At 41.1% G+C, this 26,342-nt stretch overlaps 1 protein-coding gene across 2 annotated transcripts in view; it reads right to left on the bottom strand.

The window, feature by feature from the left end:
- Positions 1–26,342, bottom strand: part of luzp2 (leucine zipper protein 2) — a 195,020-nt gene that overhangs the window by 38,841 nt on the left and 129,837 nt on the right. For both annotated transcript variants that reach the window (XM_061702713.1, XM_061702722.1), the window contains exon 6: positions 9,579–9,641. In XM_061702713.1, the coding sequence (XP_061558697.1) occupies positions 9,579–9,641 (63 nt within the window). The remainder of the gene's footprint in view (positions 1–9,578; positions 9,642–26,342) is intronic.

The following is a 26,342-nucleotide window of genomic DNA, read 5'->3' as shown; positions in this document are numbered from 1 at the left end:
AACTGATAAGTTTTTTTTTTTTCGCTTTTGTGGTAGTGATGCAGATTACATATAGCATCATCCAAAATAAGAAGGACCATGCAGCAACAACATATATTTCACTAAGAAGAAACAAGCAATCGATCCATACTCATACTGATAAGAAAAGCAACTGATTAAATGGCAGCTGTAATGCCTGTTACCCTTCCCTTCTCTTCAAAGATCTGTATGACTCAGAATCTCATTGACTTTTTCAGTATCAGATGCTTCCCTTGAGGATTTCGTCAAATGTTTCCAAAAGGTTATGTGGTATTTTTGTAATGAACCAAGAGCTGTCAATTCACAGCCAGCTAACTGTGCTTTTGTTTCCCCAAGTATAAGTGAAGTCCTGGATTATTGTTTGAGAAGCACATAGTATAAAATACTTGCATGTCACAAATCAAAGTTTAGGGCAGCAAACTGAAAAGTACTTTACCAATGCTTGGGTGCTCTACACTATCCATCCATCCATTTTCTGAGCCACTTATCCTCACTCGGGTCGCGGGCGTGCTGGAGCCTATCCCAGCTGTCATCGGGCAGGAGGCGGGGTACACCCTGAACTGGTTGCCAGCCAATCGCAGGGCACATACAAACAGACAACCATTTGCACTCACAGTCACACCTACGGGTAATTTAGAGTCTCCAATTTATACATGTTTTTTGGGATGTGGGAAGAAACCGGAGTGCCCGGAGAAAACCCACACAGGCACGGGGAGAACATGCAAACTCCACACAGTCGGGGCCGGGGATTGAACCCGGGTCCTCAGAACTGTGAGGCTGACGCTCTAACCAGTCGGCCACCGTGCCGCCTGCTCTACACTAATTCCTTGCAATTTGAGAATGCATTGGTCTTTATTATGAGTACCTAAGCCGATTTGCTTGTTCACGCTGCACTGTGTTAACATTATTCAGTTGGAATCAGAGAGTCTTAATTTCCTCAAACGAGGAAATAAGGTAAACTGAAGCAAAAGAGGATAAAAATGATTCTCATCACCATCTGGTTAAATAACTGTTTACCATGACATCTAGTGATAATATATAAACGCTAGCTGTTTGTTTCAGTCACACTAATATTTTGTTCCCATTTGACATGCCACATAATAATGACTCATACAAGTGTGTTTTGAAAAGTGAGGCACCAAGATGTTGAATTATGTTTACTCAGTTGAAGTGACTAAGTCGAAAGTCACAATTTGTAGAGGCACATGTTCTGACTCTCATTTCTTAAGCCCCACTTTGCAAAGTTGTTTCAAAGCAGGAGTATTGACTGGATGCTTTATTGTTGCTGATTTATTTATTTTTTTAATGTGCCTAATTTTATTCCAGCAGCTCAATTAGTACTGTTTTAGAAAATTCAGATTTTTAGGTTCTAATAGATATTTAATATAAATGTGTCCTTAGTGTAAGTTTAATAACACCTAATCGATATCCACTTGAAGCTCAGCATAGACCAGAATATGTCTGAAGCTATTTTGAAAATACACTCATAAAAATACTACTATGAAATTATTAAAATTAGGGATGTTTTTTTTAACAATGTTTTCAACCTGGAGATATTGGTCCACGCGGCACGGTGGGTGACTGGTTGGACCGTCTGCCTCACAGTTCTAAGGACCGGGGTTCAATCCCCGGCCCCGCCTGTGTGGAGTTTGCATGTTCTCCCCTGTGCCTGTGTGAGTTTTCTCCGGGCACTCCGGTTTCCTCCCACATCCCAAAAAACATGCATAAATTGGAGAGTCTAAATTACCCGTAGGTGTGACTGTAGGTAAATGGTAGGTTAATTGACAACTCTAAATTTACCATAGGTGTGGATGTGAGTGCAAATGGTTGTTTGTTTATGTGTGCCTTGCGATTGGCTGGCAACCAGTTCAGGGTGTACTCCGCCTCCTGCCCGATGATAGCTGGGATAGGCTCCAGCACGCCCGCGACCCTAGTGAGGAGAAGCGGCTCAGAAAATGGATGGATGGATATTGGTCCAAATACTGATTAAAACAAAGACATTGAAAATTTAATCGACTCTAACACAATATTAACATGTAACTATTAGAATGCACATTGCACATGCATATAAAGCAGTTTACGGACACAGAGCCTTCAAATGTAGGCCTACTGCATGTAACAAAGAAAGCGGGTGCTTGAAAAGTTCATCTAAGACCTAAAAAAGATGCAGCCTCATTTCGGCTCTTGGCCATGACTTCAAAGCTTCGATTTAAGATTTCATCAAAAGCTTTGTTTTTTTAAATGTGGCCAGAGCTCTATGGGTAAATATTTTTTGCTTAAAGTGCAGATTATAATATTCTAGCATAAACAATTTCTTAAGGGCTAGTATATACTGTAGGTTGAATTTTTGGGTTGCATAAATTTAGCCAAAATAACAACATGCATGTATCACTGTTTTTTGGTGTGGTTTTTATTAAATTATTCAATTATGTCTGAGACATTGTTGTCATTGTTATGTTACTGCCTTTTCATTTTACAATGTTTTTGGGTTTCCCCCCAAGCTGGCGGCACGTGCATACGCAGCGGCTGCTCTCTATCCCAAACAAACGGTGTTTTCGTGCTTTTCGTCTTATGAATGTTTCAGTCGGTCTTCGTCATGTCTACGTGTTCCAAGACACAGATAGTCGCAAGCTTCTGCTCGACATCGGCAGAACTAATTTCAGGGAGGTAAACTCTACTCTCACTGAGGAGCTATGGAACTGCAGGTTGCTCCGGGTGCCTACACCAAGCTGCGACCCCCACTCCTACGTCGAGCCCAGAGTGGAGGCGCCACGAACGGCGAAGGACAAAGCATAAATGGGGCAAGAGCGGAGGTATCTGATCTAGGCTAGCGGCTGCACTACACAAGCCGTCTATTCCCTTAATCGTGTTAGCCAACGTATGCTCTCTGGACAACAAGCTGGATTACATTAAACTGTTCCCCTCTACTCGTACGACTGTGGGAGAGTGCTGTGTTTTTGTGTTTGTGGAAACATGGCTTAACAGCAGCGTTCCAGACAGCGCCTTTCAGCTCGACCGGCTAGCATGCTACCGAGCGGACATAACTCTCACGGGAGGTAAGACCCATGGTGGCGGACTGTGTCTTTACACCAATGACGCATGGTGCCAGGACACTATCTTGGTCAGTCAACACTGCACACCGCTAGTAGAGTCTATGGCCGACCGTTTTATTTACCAAGGGAATTCATTGCCATACTGCTTGTGGCAGTCTATATTCCTCCAAACTCTAGCAATAACAGGAGTGAGGCGCTAAATGAGCTATACCGTCATATCAGTGAACAGCTGACGGCCCACCCAGATGCTTTTCCTCATCCTAGCTGAGGACTTTTACAATGCTGACCGCAAGGCTGACAAACGTTGACTTTCCAACACGGGGAAATAACACTCTGGGCAATGTTTTCACCCCCATGAGAGGGGCCTACAAGGCCCTTCCCCTACCCTCAGACCATCTCACTGTTATGATAATGCCATCTTACAGACCACTGGTTAAAGTCTCCCAACCGATTAGGAAACAGGTACGAGTGTGGCACTTAAAGACGGTTTTGCCACCACAGACTGGACCATGTTCAAACAGGCTGCCACTTACAACTCCATCACAGACCTTCAGAAGTACACAGAGACTGTTACTGCCTACACCAGCAAGTGCATGGATGATGTCACCACCACTAAGTCCATCCCTGTCTGTGCCAATTAGAAGCCATGGCTGTCGGGGGAGGTCTTTAGACTACTGAAGGTCTGCAACGTGGCTTTTAGGTCTGGGGATGAGTAGGGCCTAAGGACAGCCAGGGCCAATCAGTCTATGGCATCAGGGAGGCCAAGCGGTAGTACTCCAGGAAGATGGCCCACCGCTTCAATGACAGCAGTGACATCAGGAGTCTGTGGCGTAGGTATTCAGACTATTACGGACTATAAACCCTCACCACAGAACTGCGACAGCTCCACCTCCCTGCTAAATGAGCTGAATTCTTTGCTCGCTTTAAGGCACACAACAGCACCCCCTGCACACAAGACTCCACCCCCTCTTGGTGCCCAAGTGCTGACACTGACCCGGGACAGCGTGAAAAGATCTGTCAACATACGAAAAGCCCTGGGCCCAGATAACATACCTGGTCGTGTTCTGAGGGATTGTGCAGTTGAACTCACAGATGACTTCATGGACATCTTTAACACCTTCGTGAGTCAGGGTGTTGTCCCGACGTGCTTCAAAGCCACCACAATCATCTCGGTCCCAAAGAAGTCATCTCCCTCCTGCCTCAATAACTACCTTCCGGTAGCGCTCACTCCCATTCTGATGAAGTGCTTCGAGCGGCTAGTCATGCACCACATCAAGTCCCCCCGCCCCCTCCTTGGACCCCTTCCAGTTTACATATCACTCCAAACGGTCAACCGATGACGCCGTCTCCACCGCCCTCCACTCTGCCCTCACACACCTGGACTCTAAGGACTCATATGTCAGAATGATGTTCATAGACTTCAGCTCAGCATTCAATACCATCATCCCTAAACAACTGATCTACAAACTGGACAAGCTGGGGCTCAACACTTCGATGTACAACTGGCTGCTGGATTTTTATTTTTATTTTTTTTGTCAATGTCTTTCTGTCTCCAAAGTGTTCTGTAAATTGACTGTCTGTTGTCGTACTAGAGCGGCTCCAACTACCGGAGACAAATTCCTTGTGTGTTTTGGACATACTTGGCAAATAAAGATGATTCTGATTCTGATCTGACAGGGAGACCACAGGCAGTATGGGTCGGCAGCAACACATGCAGCATCATCACTCTGAACACAGGGGCCCGTCAAGGTCTTGTCTGTTCACCCTGCTGACCTATGACTGCACACCGACATACAGCTCCAACCTCTTCATCAAGTTTGCAGATGACACAACTGTGGTGGGTCTCATCAGCAACGGGGAATAGACAGATTACAGGAGTGAGGTGAACCGCCTGGCTGGGTGGTGCATGGACAACAATCTCTCCCTGTATGTGGAAAAAAAACAAGGAGATTGTTGTGGACTTCAGGAGAGCGCACTCCAAGCATGCTCCCCTGAACATCAATGGTCCTGCGGTGGAGAGGGTGCACAGCACCAAGTTCCTGGGAGTGCACATCACCGAGGACCTCTCCTGGACCAGGAACACCTCATCACTGGCCAAGAAAGTTCACCAGCGTCTCTACTTCCTGCGCAAGCTGAGAAGAGCCTGAGCCCTGACCCCCATCGTGTGCTCGTTCTACAGAGGGACCATAGGGAGCATCCTTATCACAGTGTGGTACGGAGCCTGCACCGCATCTTACCGCAAGACTCTCCATCGCATAGTGAGGGCAGCTGAGAAGATCATCAGAACCTCTCTTCCCTCCCTGCAGGACATTTACAGCACCCGCCTCACCCGCAAACCCCTCCGCATAGCAGAGGATGCCACCCATCCGTCACACAGCCTCTTCAGTATGCTGCTATCACGCAGGAGATTGTGGAGTCTGCGGGCCCGGACTAGCCGACTCAAAGACAGTTTTATTCATCAGGCTGTGAGGAATCTGAACTCTCTGCCCGCTCTGCCTCTTCTGTCCTCTGCCCACCTGAACTCTGACGCCCCGCAAACATGAAGATGCACAAACACTCACACACACACAGACACACACACACACACACACACACACACACACACGTTCACACCAGCCACTTTAGCAGCATTGGGGTTTTGTCATCTAATTTATAAATGTCTTATTTACCTTGGTTCTATATGTTGACTATATGTTGCACACGTCACCTGACCTTTGATATTTGCACATTCAATTCATACATTTTATACTATATATACTATAGTTTATTTAGCTTTTACAATGTTGTATATTGATGTTATTATTTGTACTGTCTTTTGTAGCACCGTGGGCCCTTGAGTACTGTAATTTCAGTCCTCTGTATGTGTTATGCATGTTGAAGAATTGACAATAAAAGTACATTGTACCTTGTACCTTGTAAATGATGTGTGTGTGTGTGTGTGTGTGTGTGTGTGTGCGTGTGTGTGTGTGTGTGTGTGTGAGAGAGAGCAGCCAACTCACTGCAACCAAATCTACTCTCAGGTGCAAATAAAGTTACCTAACCTAACCCAAAAGAGGAAAGGAGCTACAGCAAAGGGATGGATGGATGGACAGACAGACAGACATTTGGATTTAAGAACGTGACTTTAAACTGCTTGTTTTCGAGAACTCAGTTTGCATTGAAAGCAGTTCTGCAGAATCATTTGAACAGACAGTGAACCACTGGCCATGACCACAGGTCAGTCATAGAAAATGAAATGTGAGATAGTAGAGAAGAAAAAGTCCACCAATCTCCCAAAGAAAATCATGTAAGGGGAATGAACAATTTTATTTTAATTTAATCTTGATGCTGTGAAGAAAACACAAGATGAGGGTTATGTCCAAAAGAAACCAAATATTAGTGTATAAGTGTAATATTTTCACAGTTGGTCAAAGTCAGGTCCCAAAACATTTTTATTTAAGTGTAGCAGGAGTCTGTAGTATTTCCAAAGCTGACATACCATGAACATCTTTTTTTTCCCCTACATGTTGACCTAATATTCTCATAATATACTCAAATTTGTTGAACCTTTGTAAAGTAAGGTGCTTTCTCAGTAGAAGCAAGAATGTAAATCATGTTCGCTTGCTCGAGAATCGTTGGCTCTGGGTTGACTGACAAACTGACATCTTAAATTATGGCCTTTCGGTCTTTGTTGTCTTTCCAGATTTTTCTCTAGGACCTTAGCCAGATCTTCAAGTTTACAAATGTGATTAAGCCTTGGAAAAGCTACATGTTTGTTGGATACGTTTCAGATATGCTTGGCTTGAGGGTTTAGAGCGGAAAAGAGGCTAATAGGTGTTTCCACCAGCGTATTTGGACTTGTTTGTTGACTTTGCTACTCCACATCAATGTTTAAAGTCGTCTAATCACTAAGCATGTGTATTTGGCATCTTGTCTTCCACCTGGCCCATTTACAGAAGACTTTTGACTCACCCATACGCTGCCATCTCAGGACTATAACGCGTTGCCAAAAAGGAGATTCTTCAAACGCCTGCACAGGCCCTGAAATGAGCTGTCTGTCAATGAAAATCCCAGTTAGCACGGCGTCCCTAGATTCGGCTAGTCCAATCGCTCCCAGTTTAAAAAAAATAAAATAAAAAGCGGGACCATGGGAGTGGCAGCGAGAGCAGCGGCGCGAAGTAAAGCTCATTCGTTACTAAAAGGTGTCCAAAAATGCACGGACAGCAACTGCCACTGCCAATTACAACTTTATTTATCATAGAGGTTGTAAGATACGACACACATCAACATAACACGTGTGTTGCTTCAGGACACTGTGTCGTAACAATTGTCGCAGTAGAGCATATTTTAAAGGTTTGTCGTGATGGCAAAAACGGGGACCCCCAGTGCAGGGAAGGAGGGAGGCAAGGCCAGAGGGCAGGATGAACTCAAAAAGGATGATTTATTCTCAAAAAAACAAAAAAGCATACAAGGTATGTGGAAGCAAACACTAAATTATTGAAGTCCAAAAAACAAATGTCAAAGTAACGAATAAACATGAGGAAACACTCACCACTAGAAAACAATGGGACTCTGGAAACGTGATGTGTGACAATGACCCGACAAGGACTGAAAGAAACCAGGAAACTAAATATAGGCAAACTGACAAGACAAGGAGGCAGTGGCACACCTGGTCAAGCCACGAGTGGCAGGAGGGAGCTGATTGCTTGACACAACATGTGACACAGGAAAACTTGACCAAACATGAGAAAAACCAAATCTAATCAAAACCAAGTCAACAAAAACACACATCATGGTGCTCTATAAGCGTGTGGAAATATTTTACCAAAAATGAGATTGGTAGGACAGTCACTTGCAAAATATGGAAGTCAATCTCAAATACAGCAAAAGCACAAGTGAAATAGAAACAGTTAAACAAAGAAATGCAGATAAAAATAATTGCCTAGGATTAATATATCTCATCTTACAACACGCAATGCTGATCATCTACCCTACGTGTATAAATTGCTGCTTTTAGGAGTAGAATGCAGTGTTGAAAAGATGGACTCAAGGCTTCACTGGGCACCTGAAATTAGTAGAAATTGTTACACTAGAATATGTAGAGTACAGTAGGACAGTTTGAACCTTGTGACTTTGTTGGTGAGTACTGGAGTTGTATTACTGATTTGGAGATAATTTATTATTCATTCATTCATTTTCGAACCGCTTTTCCTCACTAGGGTTGTGTGTGTGCTGGTGCCTATCTCAACTGATTTCGGACAAGAGGCGAGGTACACCCTGAACTGGTCGTCAGCCAATCGCAGGGCACATAGAAACAAACAATAATTCGCTCACTCACATTCACGCTTACGGGCAATTTAGAGTCTTCAATTAACCTACCATGCATGTTTTGGGGATATGGGAGGAAACCGGAATACAAGGAGAAAACCCAAGCAGGCATGGGCAGAACATGCCAACTCCACACAGACGAGGCCGGATTTTAACTCAGGTCCTCAGAACTGTTAGGCAGATGTGCTAACCAGTTGTCCAAGTGATTTAGTATTATTCTTTGTTTTAATGTCTTTTTGTGTGCATAAATCCACACCAACCCGTGAGGAAATTTCAATTTTGTGTCTACACAAAATTCTGACCTTGTTAAACAGGTGTAATTGATTGGATAAATGTTTGTACACATGCTTAGTAAATTCACATTTTTTGTATCGCATCCGGATGGCTTTAGGTATTCTCAGTCCTGTACTGTGAGTCCCACCTAGTTACATAAAAATATCTTTGTGATTGTGCAGGCCACTTTGAGTTAAAAGAGTGTACATGTGCACATATATTTACTGTAGCAATAATAACTATATCAAACCTTGTGACACATCCTGAACTCAAACGTCTACCAACAAATAATGACAGTTTGGTCTAAGAAATCTTGCACAGTAACCACAATAAATTATCTTGTATTATCAAAATGCCATATTTAATAATTTTCAATATTTAACAGGTAAAGCAATTGAGAACAGCTTCTCATTTACAATGTCAACAAGAGGCAATTTGAGAAAAAGGGTTCAGTGTCTTTCCCAAGGACACTTCGACAGCAGACACTCAGAGCTTGGATTTTAACCGCTTGACTTGAACCAGTCGTCAGTGGACGACCCGCTCCATCAACTGAGCCACAGCCACCCTAAGTTGAAGATTCCATTGTATCGACTGTACTTCATGGTGCCAGACATCTGACGAGGCTTGGTAAGTACAGTTACTTACATCTCGCTGACACAATACATACCAAACTGATTATAAAACAGTAAGCATTGTCACAAGCAAAATCACAACAACAAACTGAAATACTTCATCATCCATTAACCTTCGATTGGCCTGTAATGCCATCAAAATACAGTAACTGTGCTCTCTGGGAAATCTACCAGACAAAACATATTTGGATAAACAAGACACAAACTGAATGTTCTTCAATTGTAATTACATTTCAGCATAGCCTCAGCTTGCATGTTTTGTGTTTCTTTGTTATTCAGTTGCACATGTACTTACCTCTTCAGCATGAGCGTCACAAAGCTTGTTTCCTGACAAGAGTTTATTCTTCAAGCTCTTGTTCTGAAAAAGGATGAAAGAGGAGATGATGAAATTTGTGTCTGGTGGTTTATGTTCCTTTACATGTTTTGTTATTTTACGATTCAGTGGACCTCACTTTCTCAGGCTGGGCTAGAACTCTGACAGTGAGTGCTTGGATGCCTCTCAATGTCAGAATTGATTTAGGAGCGCTTGGAGTGCCCTCTCACCGGATGTAACAGCTTACGTGCAGGTAACAAAAGCAGCTAAAATACTGCTACAAAATATGAGAGAAAAATAATATATGGAAACTCTGTAATTTAGTACAAAATATTAGAGAAAAATAATACATGGAAACTCTGAAAGATGTGTTTGATGGACAAAGATTTCAAAGGGTGGATTTACACTACATCATCCAGATATGGGAGATAAAATGTAGCAATTGTTCCAATATTTCTTTCTCCCAAGTCACAATATAAAAAGCAACAATACAACTGGAGACATTGCAACATAAAATTAAAAAGCACACCTTCACAGGACAATTTTCACCCACACACCTCTATGTATATATTTTTATTATGACTGACAATTTAGGATATTGAGCTAACATGCAATTGGACTGTTTGTGCCATTGCAGCAACTCAAGCGCCCATAAATAAAACTACAGCGTTAACATGGTTAGTCAGGCTGAGTCAATACTAACAAAACTTGTTAGTGGTATGAGATCATGTGAAATAAAAAAACAATGTCTGATCATTTTAGTGTGTGACAGTTATTGTAAAAGAACTGCACAGAACTCTGAACAGTAATATTATCACTACTGCTCGCCAAACCCAAAATAGAAATGGAAAAAAAAAACTAATTGCAAGCCAAGATACACCAACTGGCCTCGCCAATTTGACGACTTGCTCTGATCTACTAATTAGATCCAATAAAAGAGCTGTCCCAAAAAGTCTACCTTGACATAGATTGTAATGGGTACTTTTAATTGAGCTCATTGTGTCAGGAAGTTTTTACAATTAAATTAACTTATTTGGCATGCTTTCTTCTGCTCCTTGGGAACGGGAAACATTTGGGGAAAAATCATTGCCCATCAACAGCATGTTTCCCGAGGCCACAGCAGACCTGTTTGCCTGAAATATAGTGATTTGGGCCATTATTTTCTCCATATTCAAGTCCTACTTAGTTTTTTCACGATGTATTAGGGCATATGTATCAAACTGGTGGCCCGCCAAAGCAAATCATGTGCGTTGACTTAATGTTTTTGCTAAAATACCAAAATTCCAAATTGTCTTCCTTTTCAATAACATTGAGATATTAAGGATTGATTTTTTTTACTGTTTTTTTTTTTTTTTTTACATATATGTAATAATATGAGATGATCATACACTTATATGGGTTCACAGTCAAAACGGCCCTCGGAGGAAAACCATAACTACGATGTGGCCCACGACAAAAATGAGTTTGACACCCCTGTATTAGGGTATCAATGACGGGCGATTGGAGGAAGGCACACTCCAATTCCGCCCAGAGTCTACCACAGTTACCATTAGGTTCCCTCCTGGGCTGTCACTTCTGATTGGGTGCCTCATGTTTTCTCATGTTCATATATATATATATATATAGGCGGCACGGTGGCCGATGGGTTCAATCCCCGACCCCGCCTGTGTGGAGTTTGCATGTTCTCCCCGTGGCTGCGTGGGTTTTCTCCGGGCACTCCGGTTTCCTCCCACATCCCAAAAACATGCATTAATTGGAGACTCTAAATTGCCCGTAGGTGTGACTGTGCATGCGAATGGTTGTTTGTTTGTATGTGCCCTGCGATTGGCTGGCAACCAGTTCAGGGTGTAACCCGCCTCCTGCCCGGTGACAGCTGGGATAGGCTCCAGCACGCCCGCGACCCTAGTGAGGAGAAGCGGCTCAGAAAATGGATGGATGGATATATATATATATTTATATATATATATATATATATATATATATATATATATATATATATATATAGGCTTGGGTGGAGTAGAGTAGAGCCACTGTTCCTCCACATTGAGAGGACCCAGATGAGGTGCCTCGGGCATATGATTAGGATGCCTCCTGGACACCTTTCTGGTGAGGTGTTTGACTTTCTAGAACTTTCTCCCATCTCCCGACTGCATCTCTGGAGCTCAGCCACAGTGATCTTTGGGTTCTTCTTAACCTCTCTACCAAGGATCTTCTCCTCCTATTGCTCAGTTTGGCCGGGCAGCCAGCTCTCGGAAGGGTACTGGTCGTCCCAAACAACTTCCATTTAAGTATTATGGAGGCCACCTTAAGTGCAGCAGATCTTTTTTTGTAACCCTTGCCAGATCTGTGCCTTGCTACAATTATGTCTCTGAGCTCTTCAGGCAATTTCTTTGACCTCATGATTCTCATTTGTTCTGACATGCACTGAGCTGTCAGGTCTTATATAGACAGGTGTCTGGCATTCCTAATCAAAACGCAGCTGGACTCCAATGAAGGTGTAGAAACATCTCAAGGATGATCGGAAGAAATTGACAGCACCCGAGTTTAATATATGAGTGTCACAGAAAAGGGTCTGAATACTTATGGCTGTGTGATATTTCAGTTTTTCTTTTTTAATAAATCCATCCATCCATTTTTTTGTACCGCTTTATCCTAACAAGGGTCACGGGCGTGCTGAAGCCTATCCCAGCTATCTTTGGGCGAGAGGCGGGATAAACCCTGAACAGGTCATCAGCCAATCGCAGGGCACATAGACACAAACAACCATATGTGCACACATTCATACCTATGGATAATTTAGAGTCTTCAATCAACCTACCACGCATGTTTTTGGGATGTGGGAGGAAACCGGAGTGCCCGGAGAAAACCCACGCATGCAAGGGGAGAACATGCAAACTCCACACAGACGAGGCCGGGATTTTAACCCCGGTCCTCAGAACTGTGAGGCAGATGTACTAACCAGTTGTCTACCGTGCCCCCTTTTTTAATAAATCTGCAAAAAATTCAACAATTCTGTTTTTTTCTGTCTATGTGGTGTGCTGTGTGTACATTGAGGAAAAAAATGAACTTAAAAGATTTTAGCAAATGGCTGCAATATAACAAAGAGTGAAAAATAATTTTCCGTACCCACTATAGATATATATATATATATATATATATAATTAGTATTATTTTTTTCAACCACCTTCTACAAGTCTACCGCAAGTCTTCTACCAGTTTTTAAACCACCTTCTACAAGTCATTAACTTAATTTGATGCATTACTATGTGAGGCAAAGGATGATCATTCCAGATATCTGACAGGGCCTGTGCTCCCTAAAACCTGCCTTATAATCTAAACCCCGACATATTATAAATTTATTAAACTAACATTTCAGGCTTTTTCAAGCTTCTTACACAAAAGTGCATTTTGAAAGGTTTGCACATTTCACTTCAAAATAAAATAAATAACTGAGATATTTTAAATTTCTATTTAATATCTATGTACTGCAGGTAAATGTGACAGAGGAAATGAGCTGGCATAGCAACAGTTTTGTGATCCAATGAGGCAAAATTGGCCAAGTATTAATTCCAGACAGTTGCATCTCCTCTCGCTCCTACAGAGGGAGCACCATATGAGGACATGTACAACTGGCAGCTGTCACAAAATGTGATGTATTTAAGCCCCTGGACATCCTCTGAGTGAAAATGAGATCCTCAAGAGCCTTTCTGTCACAGTGCATTATGCAAAATGCAATACTCTTAGCTGCATATGTCCAAACGTGTTAGTCCCGGAGCACTGTAAATATGTGGACCTGGAATTAAAGGAATATTGTTCGTTAAGCGGCACGGTGGACGACTGGTTAGAGCGTCTGCCTCACAGCTCTGAGGACCAGGGTTCAATCCCCGGCCCTACCTGTGTGGAGTTTGCATGGTCTCCGGGCACTCCGGTTTCCTCCCACATCGCAAAATCATGCATAGTAGGTTAATTGAAGTCTCTAAATTGCCCCTAGGTGTGAATGCGGATGGTTGTTTGTTTATGTGTGCTCTGCGATTGGCTGGCAACCAGTTCACAGTTTACCCCGCCTCCTGCCCGAAGATAGCTGGGATAGGCTCCAGCACTCCCGCGAGCCTTGTGAGGATAAGCGGCTCAGAAGATGGATGGATGGATGGATGGATGGATAAGTTCCGAGCGGTGTGGAGCACGTCAGATTTTGACATATCGTGAAAGTGTCCTGGTCTGTGGTCTGTGTTTTGGTTTGGGTTATTTCATTTTGTTCCATGTTTTCCTGTGTCCCATGTTTGTCGTGTGATCATTTGGTTGTTGTGTCCACCTGTTCTCATCAACCTTCTACCTCGTGTCGACCAATTAGCTCTCTCCAGCCACTCGTATCTTGTCCAGGTGTTCCTCGTTGTCTCGTCAATCTGTTTGTATTTAGTTCCCTGGTTTTTTTCACTTCTTGTCGGTTAATTGTCATTGTGGTATGTCATTGTCCCTATCTGTTCCACGTCTTACTCACCAGGCATAGTTTGTTTCCAGTTTTAGATATTCAAGTGTTTCTTTGTTATTTGGTTTGGCTGATATCTGTTGTGGGACTTTGTTTAGTTTTGCTTTATCCATGTTCCTTGTTTGCTGTTTTTGGAGATTAAATGTTATTTTTTGAGACTCCTGTACTCCTGCATTGACTCCCTGCTTCCCTGCACTTGGGTCTGCCACGTTTTTGCCTGTTTTGGTCTAATTAGACTAAGACTGTCAAAAACACAAGTACTGTAGTTGTGATTTAAGTTGACAGGGTCCTCAAAGTGATTTTGAGAGTCACCTCATTTATGAATAATTATGTTGAACAGAAAAATAAAGGCTCATTCAACTGATGAAGCAGCATCGTGAGCAAACGTATTTATTTATTTTTTATTTTTTGGTCAATGACTGACAATCCACAAGAGAACTGGGGATTGAACCTCCAAACTTAATGCTGTGAAGCCACAAATCTAACATCTGATCAAATCCACAAACATATTAAATCCTAACCTCAACATTTAATGACTTGGAATGGCTCAGTACTGCAAACCCAGACGCTACCATAGACATCCATTTTATTAACTGAAAGACCTCACCTTCTATAAATAATACATCTTAGTTAACAAAACAAAATGTACTGTATTCTCTAACCAAACACATTTTGAGCTGGTCTGAAATGAGAGGCTTTCTAGCTAGTCGTTCCTTGAGTTTGTCTTCTTTTTATTGTCACAGGAATTTAGGGAGAAAATAAAAACACTTAAACAATAGAAAAATATCAACAGCCAGAGCAGAAACACTCTGCAGCAGCTCCTCAGCTTGCTCCATTCTCTGTAGTCTTCACAGTATTGGGCATGAGCACCCCACCACACCAGTCATCTGGCTGTTATCCACCACTCATTGCCAACCTGCAGTCAAATCTAAAGGTGGTCTGTCCTGTACACAGCAGCATCTCCAGCCTTCACGGTAACTCCATCTTTGGTACCAGGGTGACTCAACAGAGGGGAGTTAATTTTAAGTTTATGAACAAGTGTCGAACAGGAAAAGAGGCGGTGGTATTGCTGCTATTTTTAAGTCATTATTTCAGTGTAAAGAAATTATAATGGGTGATTTTAGCTCTTTTGAATATCCCAGTTTTTTAGTAAAAGGTGATCCAAAGGTTATTGTTTTAATAATTTATAGACCTCCAAGATACAATGGAAATTTTATGGAGGATTTTTCAGAACTGCTGTCAGTTTTTTTTTTTTTTTTTGTCTTAGTGAGACTTTAACATTCATGTAGACAATGACATGGAAAAAAACTCTAAAGAACTCTTTGCTATACTGGACACATTTGACCTCTCTCAACATATTAAGAGTCCAACCCACACTCAAGGTCACATCTTAGACATGGTCATCTCTAAGGATGTTGAAATTCTATCAGTTGGCGTTAAGGATATGGCTATTTCTGACCATTTTTGTGCGATGTTTGTATTACAGAGTCTCCCAAAGGTTCAGACAACCTCTCAGTCTATTAAGAAAAGAGACATAAATGACAGTACCACCACTAAGTTTATGGAGACCATAGCTGTGTCACAAACTGTGAATGCTGAGACAGTTGATGAACTTTTGGATAAATTCACCTGGAAAATCTCAAATGTCATGAATGCTGTCGCTCCTAATAAAACTAAGACAATCTTGAGGTGACCTAGAACACCGTGGAGGAGCACAATGATGGTAAAGACCTCTAAATCAAAGTGTAGGAAAGCAGAACCTAAGTGGAGAAAAACTAAACTCCAAATTGACTATGACCCCTACAGACAAAGTCTTTGTAATTTTAACCAAGAGTCAGTCAGGGCTCGACAGCAACACTTTTCTGAAATCATCTGTAAGAACCTCAACAATAATTGCACTCTGTTTGCTGTGGTTAACAAGCTCACAACTCCCGGAATCAGATAGCTCCAGAATTCCTGACAGCAGATAAATGCAATGAATTTGCTTAGTTTAGTGAAACAATACAATCCATCAGGTTAAATATCAGCACAAATCAGCAAAATGGGAAAACGATGCTACATCTGAAGCCACCTAGGAAAAACTGTATTACCATGTCAGAATTTGATACAGTTGACCAAAAAAAACGGTTCAGCAGCTGAAACCATCAACGAACTATCTTTTGACTCAATACCATCTGACTTTTTCAAAACTAATCCAAAGTCTGGCCTAGCTGATTTGCAGCAAATAATCAATTGCTCACTTCAGTCAGGCGAGTTTCCTATAGCTCTTAAAGTAGCTGCCATTAAGCCTCTTCTAAAAAAAATAAAACGCTGGACGCTTCCATGTTAGCAAGCTATATATATATATATATATATATATATATATATATATATATATATATATAGTCTATATGCAACAAAACTGAGATAATTGTTTTTGGCAATCAAGAAAGGAGGATTACTGTTAGTAAACACCTGGAGTCACTCTCTTGAAAAAACAAAGACCTTGGTGTACTGATAGATTCCAACCTGACTTTCAACAGTCATATCAAATTAATTACTAAAACTGAATTGTACCAGCTGGAGAACAAATCCAGAGTGCCAAACCGACCATGCTTTTATCTGAAGTTGACTTGACTATTCCAATTGTCTTCTGACTCCCCCAAAAGACCATTCAACTGCTGCAGCTCATTCAGAATCCTGCAGCTCGGGTTCTGACCAGAACAAAGAGGTCAGACATCCATCCATTTTCTTTTACCGCTTATCCTCACTAGGGTCACGGGCTGCTGGAGCATATCCCAGCTATCCTTGGGTGGGAGGTGGGGTACACCTTGAACCGGTCGCCAGCCAATCGCAGGGCCCATAGAAACAAACAAGCATTTGCACTCACATTCAGACCTACGGGAAATTATTCAATTAACCTAACATACATGTTTTTGGGATGTGGGAGGAAACCGGAGTACCCGGAGAAAACCCACTCAGGCACGGGAAGAACATGCAAACTCCACACAGGCGAGGCCAGATTTGAACCCAGGTCCTCAGAACTGTGAGGCAGACGTGCTAACCAGTTGTCGCCGAGGTCAGAACATAGTACTCCAATTTTAAAGTCTCTATACTGGCTCCCAATCAGCTTTAGAATAGATTTTAAAGTTCTGCTCCTGGTCTACAACTCACTAAATGGTTCTGGTCCTGAATACATGAAATAAATGCTAATGGAATATAAACCCAGTAGCGCTCTGAGATCTACAGACTCAGAACAGCTAGTGGAGCCCAGAGTCCAAAGCAAACATGGTGAAGCAGCCTTTAGCTGTTATGCTGCACACAAATGGAATGTTGCCAACAGAAGTGACGTCAGCCTCCAAGTGTGAATGTTTTTAAGTCCATGTTAAAAACTCTTCTTTTTACTCATGCATTTTAGAGCATTTCCACTTTAAAATGATATTTCTTGCACTGTACACTGTTTTTATTGTATTTCATTTTTTCTCTTTGTTTTAAATTTTTATAAGCTGCTTTTTTCTTTGTTTTTAAATGCTTTTAATCGTGTAAAGCACATTGAGTTACATTGCGTATGAAATGTGCTATATAAATACATTTACTTTGCTTTGCTTCTTCTCACGTGGAGTCAATCTGTACATAACCAGAGAAGTGCAATGAGCATGAGATAGAAATACATACACACAAAAAAATGCTTTCATTTTTTGAGACAAAGCTCATAGAGCCTGTGATGAGCACTTTCATCTTGTGCTGGATTTACACTCCAGGTCTAAAGTTCCCAATTACTATTTAATGCCTACTATGTAAAATATTTTTTGGATGGTCTATTTACATGTACATTTGAAGTGAGACATCCTACTTGGTCGTGTTGACAATCACGGAACACACGAGACAATACCACATGTGCATTAACATTAAATAGCTGTTCTTTGTAGTGTTTTCAATTAAATATAGGTTGAAAATGATTTGCAAATAATTGTATTCTGTTTATATTTACGTTTTACACAACATCCCAACATCATTGAAATTGAGGTTTGTTAATACCCCGAGGATCTACTGTAAAATAATATCACATTTTACTCACCCTATTTTCTTGCAAGAATCAAGCTGTTTAAGGGACCGGGTATCACATATAAGTGAGCCTGGAGTCATCCCGCACCATATACTGCTGGTCCAATGCAAAACCCCTTTATGCGATTGACAACCAGTGGGCTGGATTTATTTTTCAACGTGTGGAAGACAAGCGAGTGACCTTAGCTCAAAGACAATGAAAGCATTTTATCTTGTGGAGGCAACAGTTCAGTCTGTTCATGGAAGGCATGGACACTTCGGCAAACATATTATCCAAGTGACCAAGTAAATACCGTTTATCAGAAGCTAACGCTGCTTTAACACTAATCTGTGCTTCAACTAACCTAAAGAGAGCTCTATTTATCTTTCGTGAAGCCACCACTGTCGAATTTAAAATCCCGCTCCCAGAGGCACTTAAAGTGAGCACCCATAGAGCTTCTATTGCATCATCACTGGTGAGGGAGCAGTTTATCCTTAAACTGACATATTACAAATGTCAATCTATGTAGCGATTTGGTGCATGACTACGGCAAACACCCATACCACCCACAACCATGTCAACAACTTCGAGTGGGTACTCGTTATCAGGAGTGAATGCTGCGGTAACAGAGTTAGCCTTGGGCTTTAATATGATAGTGCTTTGGCCACCGCTTAGCGGCTCGTTTGCTCTGGGCTTTCGTCCGCCATGCCAACTAAAAACTCGGTGTGGGCTGGTTATTTTGTTAATTAGCCCCACTGTTTCACATTTTCTGAAATAGCCAAATAACTAAATAATGACATGGTTGTTTAATTTCTCACTTGATAGGTGATCCGAGAGTATTTGTGGATATAAACATTTTAATTTCTGATTAAAATGTAAATTTTCTGCAATAGGTTCCTTTAACATTTGTATTATTGTTTACTTCAGTGTTGTCACTGTGAGGTATTGATGCTTGTACAAAGTTACTTATGTGCAGTTTGGGAATCTGCACACACAGGTTGTGTCATGTGTTCCGTAATTATAAACATAGCCATTATACAGCATACAATACATCCATCCATCCATTTTCTGAGCCGCTTCTCCTCACAAGGGTCGCGGGCGGGCTGGAGCCTATCCCAGCTATCATCGGGCAGGAAGCGGGGTACACCCTGAACTGGCTGCCAGCCAATTGCAGGGTACATACAAACAAACAACTAGTTGCACTCACAGTCACACCTACGGGCAATTTAGAGTTGTCAATTAACCTACCACGCATGTTTTTTTGGGGATGTGGGAGGAAACTGGAGTGCCCGGAGAAAACCCACGCAGGTACGGGGAGAACATGCAAACTCCACACAGGCGGGGCCGGGATTGAACCCCGGTCCTCAGAACTGTGAGGCAGACGCTCTAACCAGTCGCCACCGTGCCGCCATACAATACATGTCATTTAAAATTTAAGTAAGGCATTAAATCAAGTAAACAGTTCAAGCGTGTACTACACAGTATATAGAAAAGAAACTAGATCAAAGACACTTTAATTAATTATGGGTTGGACTCGTCTCTCGTTGCCCCGGGACATTGTAATGACTGTTTATACCAGACATATTAGACCATTCTTTGGTTCTAACTTTGCGGGAATAGTTCAAAGAAGGTCCTTTCTGGTTCCTGCATGACTATGGCCGAGTGCACGTAGCAAGGTCAATTAAGGCGTGGTCGAATGAGTTTTGCGTGCAAGATTTGAGAGCCCTGACCTTAAGCCCATCAAACCAATTTGGGATGAACTCGAACCAAGGTTGGTAGATCAGAGAACCATGCCATCATTTCAATTTATACACTGTAGATAGATCGATAGCTAGATAGCTAGCTAGATAGATAGCTAGATAGATAGATAGATAGATAGACAGACAGACAGAGACAGACGGACGGACATTCATCCACAAAATATAGTTTGTATGTATAGAATAATTTGGTAAAATATGTCTTTTTGGCTTATATAACAGTGACCTCCAAATGTTTGTTCTAGTGTGATGCTTACAAGAAGCTGTGATGATTCTTCTTCATTGCTGGCTGCCACAGAATATAATGCATGCTAGTTTTAGCAATAAAGTTAAGTGAACGGTACAGAAAATAGATGGATGGATTTGCAGCGTCAAAATACTTCATAGACTCCAACCGATTAGACAATGAGGGTATGGAAATAAATTGTGCATATCATATGCAAATTTAAATAAACAGAAACAGCCATTTGTCCTTTCTGTGTACAAAAGCACTTTGACAGTGGAATTGCACATTTAATCCAATCAGCCCTGTGGCATCCTGAGCTAATATGTCTTCATATTAGTATTAGACACTGCGCCACAACTTTTTCATTCAGCTTTGAGGTTTCACTACTACCTCAGATTTCATTACAGACAAGCTATGGTAGAAATATTGTACTTCATGGTTAACACAACACACACTCTTCATTCTGCAAGGTTTCTGGAAATACAACCTGTGCAATTTATAAAAGCTTCATAACTTCAGTCAATTCCCTCAACTTCAGGTCGAGCACGAATGATGACAAAAAGTAAATGAGAAGACAGTTAATGTCATCTATTTCCTGCAGATGCAGCACTGCCGATAGTCTGTGTATATAAATGAAATATTAAAAAACACAAATATTAAATGGCAACAAAAAACACCTTCAATTTTCACTTACTGACAGCAGCATCCCTGCTCCATTTCTTGCCATTTACCTTTTTATGCATGTCATACCAGTCACCTTCACCTTGTTTCTTATGGGGACCCTCACCCAATAAGTCCATTGTTCATTCCAGAAATCCTATGTTTATCCCTTTACCCATATTTATAAAGAAAGCCACAGTAGACTGTTTATTGTCAAGAAACGATACAGACTATAAGTTTCACCCAGACCACATACAACAACACATAACATAACATAACATAACACATACAACCTCCAAAATGAAAACAATGAAGTGAACCTTTCCTAACGCTTGCATATTGGCTTCCATTTCCTAGGCTTGTTTTCACTGATACCTTTTAAAATGGGAGATCTGCTCATCTTGACTCATCTCGACCAGTTTTGCCTTATTTTTTGTTCGTTTCAATTTTCTTGAAATGTTCGATTGTATTGCAAGTTGTGACCACCTTCCTGTTGAAGAGCAAGTGTGATTTGACAACCCAACCCAACCAAATGAATAACTAGACCTTACCTTCCCATTTAACACTTCCCGTTTAACATATCAACTCCGCCCCATCCTTTGCATAACAAATCAGCCCTACTGTCTCGTATTTATTAATGCAGTCAATCAGACTGTGTATGATCGGTCTTCTCTGACTATAAAGATGTCATTACGTCATATCGTTTATCATTCAATTTCACTTAAAGCTCTATTTTCACCAGTGCACTTGTGCCAGCAGTCATATGTGCCAGCAGTCATATGTGTGAAATTACTTCTGACTGAGCCTTGATGGCGCTGAGAGCCTCTTTTTGTTCATACTGTGGCTATTCAGTCATTGAATAATATACCAGCTGAGTAGTGGGACAGCTATTAATTCTTCATGCTGTTAATATCCTGCAGCTAAGTGTTTTGTGTGAATTAGTTGGAAAACCATTTTTTTTCATGCAAATTTCTTTTCACAGCAAAAAGATCATTTCCTGCTACTTACTATTTCAGTATGAAACTTTAATCTGTTGTTTTATCTATGTCTAACACACAATGATGACACATTAGCTTAAATATTTTGTCTCACCAGGGAAACAGACTGATAAAAATGTGACCATTTCCTCAATTTAACCATGATGAAATAAAACAAAGATACCGGATGATTTTAGACTAAAAGCATTAGTTGAAAGGATGGGAGTGTGTGGCAAAGCTGTCCATTACAATTCTCTGTGTACGGCTAATGAAACCCAGCAGGATCCAAGTTTGCATTTCAGTCATTCACCTTCAATATTTGTTGCAAGCCAGAAAACACACAGATAACATTTTCAGACTGAATTGCAGCCGCAAAGTACCTCATATCATGAAACAATTGACATTCATGTCATTGAAGATGACAAGGCACATTTAGAGTAATCTTGATCTTAAAAGATAACCCTTCTAGCTTGATTTACAATTTCCACAGCATATTTCTATGACAGCAGATGTTTGATCAATGGCTATGATCTGTATTGTGTTAAAAATATACTAAAGTACATAATTATAATGCATTATGAATTCACTAATGAATCCTAGTCTTTTAATTTTGTTTGTCTAAAGTGTATTTTTTTTTATTAGACCACAGATGGGTATCATTTGATGGCAAAGTGGAGAAATATAACAACAAAAAGTGGTATCCATGTCTTGGCTGCACAGTGCAACATTGCAAAATGTTATGTCCAGCTTCAGTTAATAAGTAAGTGTATGATGCAACCTGTTTTTGGCAACAACATTTTCATCATTTTTATCAATCATCCCTGCAGTTACGGAGTGCATTTGTCATCCAGTACGCATACAAAATTTGCAAAAAAATATATAATTTATATATAAACATGAATGAGCGTCACTCAGTGGATTGTGGTATACTCGGGAGGTTTTAGTGTAATAGTTTAACATTGTTACTGTTTGACTTTCTGTACACAATACATTTTGGTAAGTGACACTCTAACAGATTCTGTGCATGCAGCCAGTTTCAGAATCATCTTTAGAATCAGAATCAGAATCAGGTCAGGAATAAATGTCAGGTCATCACAGATGTCAGAGATGTTCTGCTGAGCACAAACGATCCTTTCTGTATGTGATTACATTGGCCCAAAAACTTTGGAAGGGCATTTTCTAAGTGATCCAGAGCTGGGACAGAAAAAAAGTAAATGTCAGTAATTAGGCAATCATATGATGATGGAGCAACTGGTCGAGACATCTGCCAGTACAGTTCAAGCACAATGGCTTGCTGATTCTAAGCACCAGGGACGCATAATGATAAAGCTATATTCTGAACTAAAATGTATTACAAAAGAAACATAATCCTCTAAGCAGTATCAGTGCTGTTTGCAAGCATGCTACTGATCAAGATTATTCCGGGTAACACTGTAAGCAAGACAAATTACCTACATATTCCACATCAACTCATTAATGCTTCCACAGTTGATGTTCCAAGGTCTGTGCATGTACATTATGTTATGTCACAATACAGTGGACCGCTCATTTGCGGTCAGGCTCGGTCCCCCAGTAGCAAAAAATCAGTGAATAAATCACACCCATTATAGTTGAATTGAAAAAAACAAGAAGAATTTTTAAAACCCAGAAATTCTTGAATAAGCAGGTATATACTGCCAATAGAGGTTTTCCACGAAAACGGGGTTTGGTTCACCCCCCCCAAAAAAAAAAAAAAACAAACAAACACAAAGAAGAAAACAATTTCTGCGAAAACGTCAACCACAAATATGCTTGGGTCCTCTGTATTGTATTTTTAGTCTTGAATGACTGCTTAATTATCACTGATTAAGAGTAAACCAACATTAACTGTTTTTCCCCCAACTCTATGTAGTATTAGCCCTAGTTGACAGACTTATTATTGAAATGAAAATAACCAAGAGACTGGGGATCAGATTATGTAAAAATTATTACAGGAAAGTGCTCGACACATACTAAAATCACAGTCTCAGTTAGTGTCAAGCACTTTATTTTGTCTATTTCCAGCTTGTTTAAGAGTAAAGGAGTACCTAATTGTCCATTACCAAGGCAAATCATGGCCCTCTTTATTGGCCATTTAGTCACTTAAACAGATATAGCGCGCAATACACCCCACATGTACGGCCGCCCCTTGTATAAATTACTGATTTGATGACTCTCTAACGAGTAATGCACCAGAGACCGAAGTTAATGTATGTGTTTATTTATATGAGCGATCAATAACAAGCATTCATTTAAGTTACGAAATTTGAAAACTATTCACCACAAATAGTGTTGTTTTAAATTTGCTGACCAACATTCCATTTGAAGCCAAACATTCACTGCACACTATATTTAAATGTGGACTGTAAAAATTTGTTCTCTTTATGCTTTGAATTTACATTTTTCATTCAATTTGAGGTCATATAGAAAAAAATAATAATCCGAGGAATCCAAATGCCTCACGGTCACTGCTTAAAATTGTCTCCATGTTCAAAATTACAAAATTTAGATGTATATTTGTATGCCAGAATGTATAAGTGTATAGTGTTTTTAGTTAGTAGATGACAAAAGCTTGCGCATCTTTTGAAACCTAAATTCAGTTTATCACAAAACAGCCTCTTGTAATTTCTCCAAGGGAACTAATGTCAGTCTTACGAGTTGTGTTTACGTTGGGGCACTTCAAACCGAGAGAGCTCCCGCAAGAGAGCTCACTAAGATCAAAACAAAGAAGGCAGCAGTGTCTACAAGGCATCAGCTCCAGGCTCCTTGAGTCCTGTGCAGGCCAGCTGTCCAAGTCACGGAGCAGGTCTTCAACCTGAGTCTGAAGCTGGGGAGAGTTTCATAGCTATGTAAGGCCTCTTGTGTGGTGCCATCCCCAAAACACAGCTTTCTCATGACCTCAACAGCTACAGGTCAGTATGGTTAACATCACATCTTAAGACATAGTAGCAGTTACTGTAGTTCTGAACCACCTTCGTCTATTAATGGAGCCAACGTAGTTTTCCTACCTCCTCTACCAAGTTATTTCTCACCCGGAGAAGCCTGGATGCACTGGAAGGATCAGGTTCATCAATTCCTCCACTGCTTTTAGAACTCTACAGCCTGGCCTTAGACAACCTCACAGACTGGCCACAGTTCTTCAAGTCAGACATCCATCCATCCATCCATTTTCTGTACCGTTTATCCTCATGAGGGTCACGGGCATGCTGGAGCCTATCGCAGCTATCTTCGGGCGAGAGGTGAGGTACACCCTGAACTGGTCGTCAGACAATCGCAGGGCACATATAAACAAACAACCATTCACACGCACATTCACACCAACAAGCAATTAGAGTCTTCAATTCACCTACCATGCATATTTTTTGTGATGTGGGAGGAAACCGGAGTACCCAGAGAAAACCCACGCAGGCACGTGGAGAACATGCAAACTCCACACAGGCGGGGCCGGGATTTGAACCCCGGTCCTCAGAACTATGAGATAGATGTGCTAACCAGTTGGTCACCGTGCCGCCCAAGTCAGACATGTTGGTCTTAATTATGAGAGCCCTCCAGGAAACGATTCTGACACTGTTCCTCTGCACCCAATGTAGTGCAAACATCATGTATAGCTTTGTAATACTGTCATTGTCATTAGCTTTCTGAAGACTCTGGATAATGGTGACAACTGACTCTGGAATTTGTGGACTGGTGCCAGCGGAACCAAACTTGATCAATGCGGGAAAGACTAAGACACACAGAGACAATCATCCTTTTTTTGTGTCCATTTTGCCCCTTCCTGACCAAGCACGTCAAACCCCAGATAATTTTAAGTCTTGTAAGATTATTTTACAAGATTGTCCTTCAGTCTGATGTGTGTTAAGAGTGGATTTGTCCCGATTTAAGGGTCCGAAAAAGGTCGGGCTGCCAATCTTAAAAAATGAACGTGTTCAATATGTGTGACCAAAACTCTTAATGTGTGTGGGAAACGTCAACTTCTCTTGAGTCATGACGCCGAGAATTGTGACATGGAACAGAATGTAGCCAATCAAAAACTGACAAACACAGAAGCGACTGTAAATGAAAACAAAAATGTCTTACATGTCTACATTATGTTTTACACGTTTTAAAGGTTCTGTATTTTTGTTATTTTGACCTCCATAGAGTGTCTCTCACATGGACTCAGTATAAAAGTGTCAATTTCATTTCACAAAACACCTTGGTTTTGTCATACACGAGTGTCCAGAAAAGGCCCCTCTGACAGCTACTTCTGTTTGACCCAGTTTTGTATCCGCTTTTCCCCCTTTCCTCTGGTTGCCTCCGTATAGAAGATCCACTTGGTAGAGTACACATGTTTGTTATCTTGACAGCGCTGGCTCAGATGCAGAAAGGGAAGGTGGAGATCTTTGTTAGTGATGTAGATAAGCTCGACAAATTCGAATGACCTGACTTCAGGCCTCTCGGCAGAAAGAATTTCTGTATTTGAGTGCATTAGTTTAAAAAAATAAATAAAATTAAATGTGTTTTGCATGAGCCTTCATGTTTTCTTTAAATAATTGTACACGTTACAAATTCTTCCCGGGTAATCAAACAAATTAAAATAATCAAATATCAAATCAAAT

This window comes from Phycodurus eques, chromosome 2, assembly GCF_024500275.1.
Source record: "Phycodurus eques isolate BA_2022a chromosome 2, UOR_Pequ_1.1, whole genome shotgun sequence".
Lineage (NCBI taxonomy): Eukaryota > Metazoa > Chordata > Actinopteri > Syngnathiformes > Syngnathidae > Phycodurus > Phycodurus eques.
Note: the sequence above shows the minus strand (reverse complement) of the source record. Positions and strands in the feature narration are given on the sequence as shown.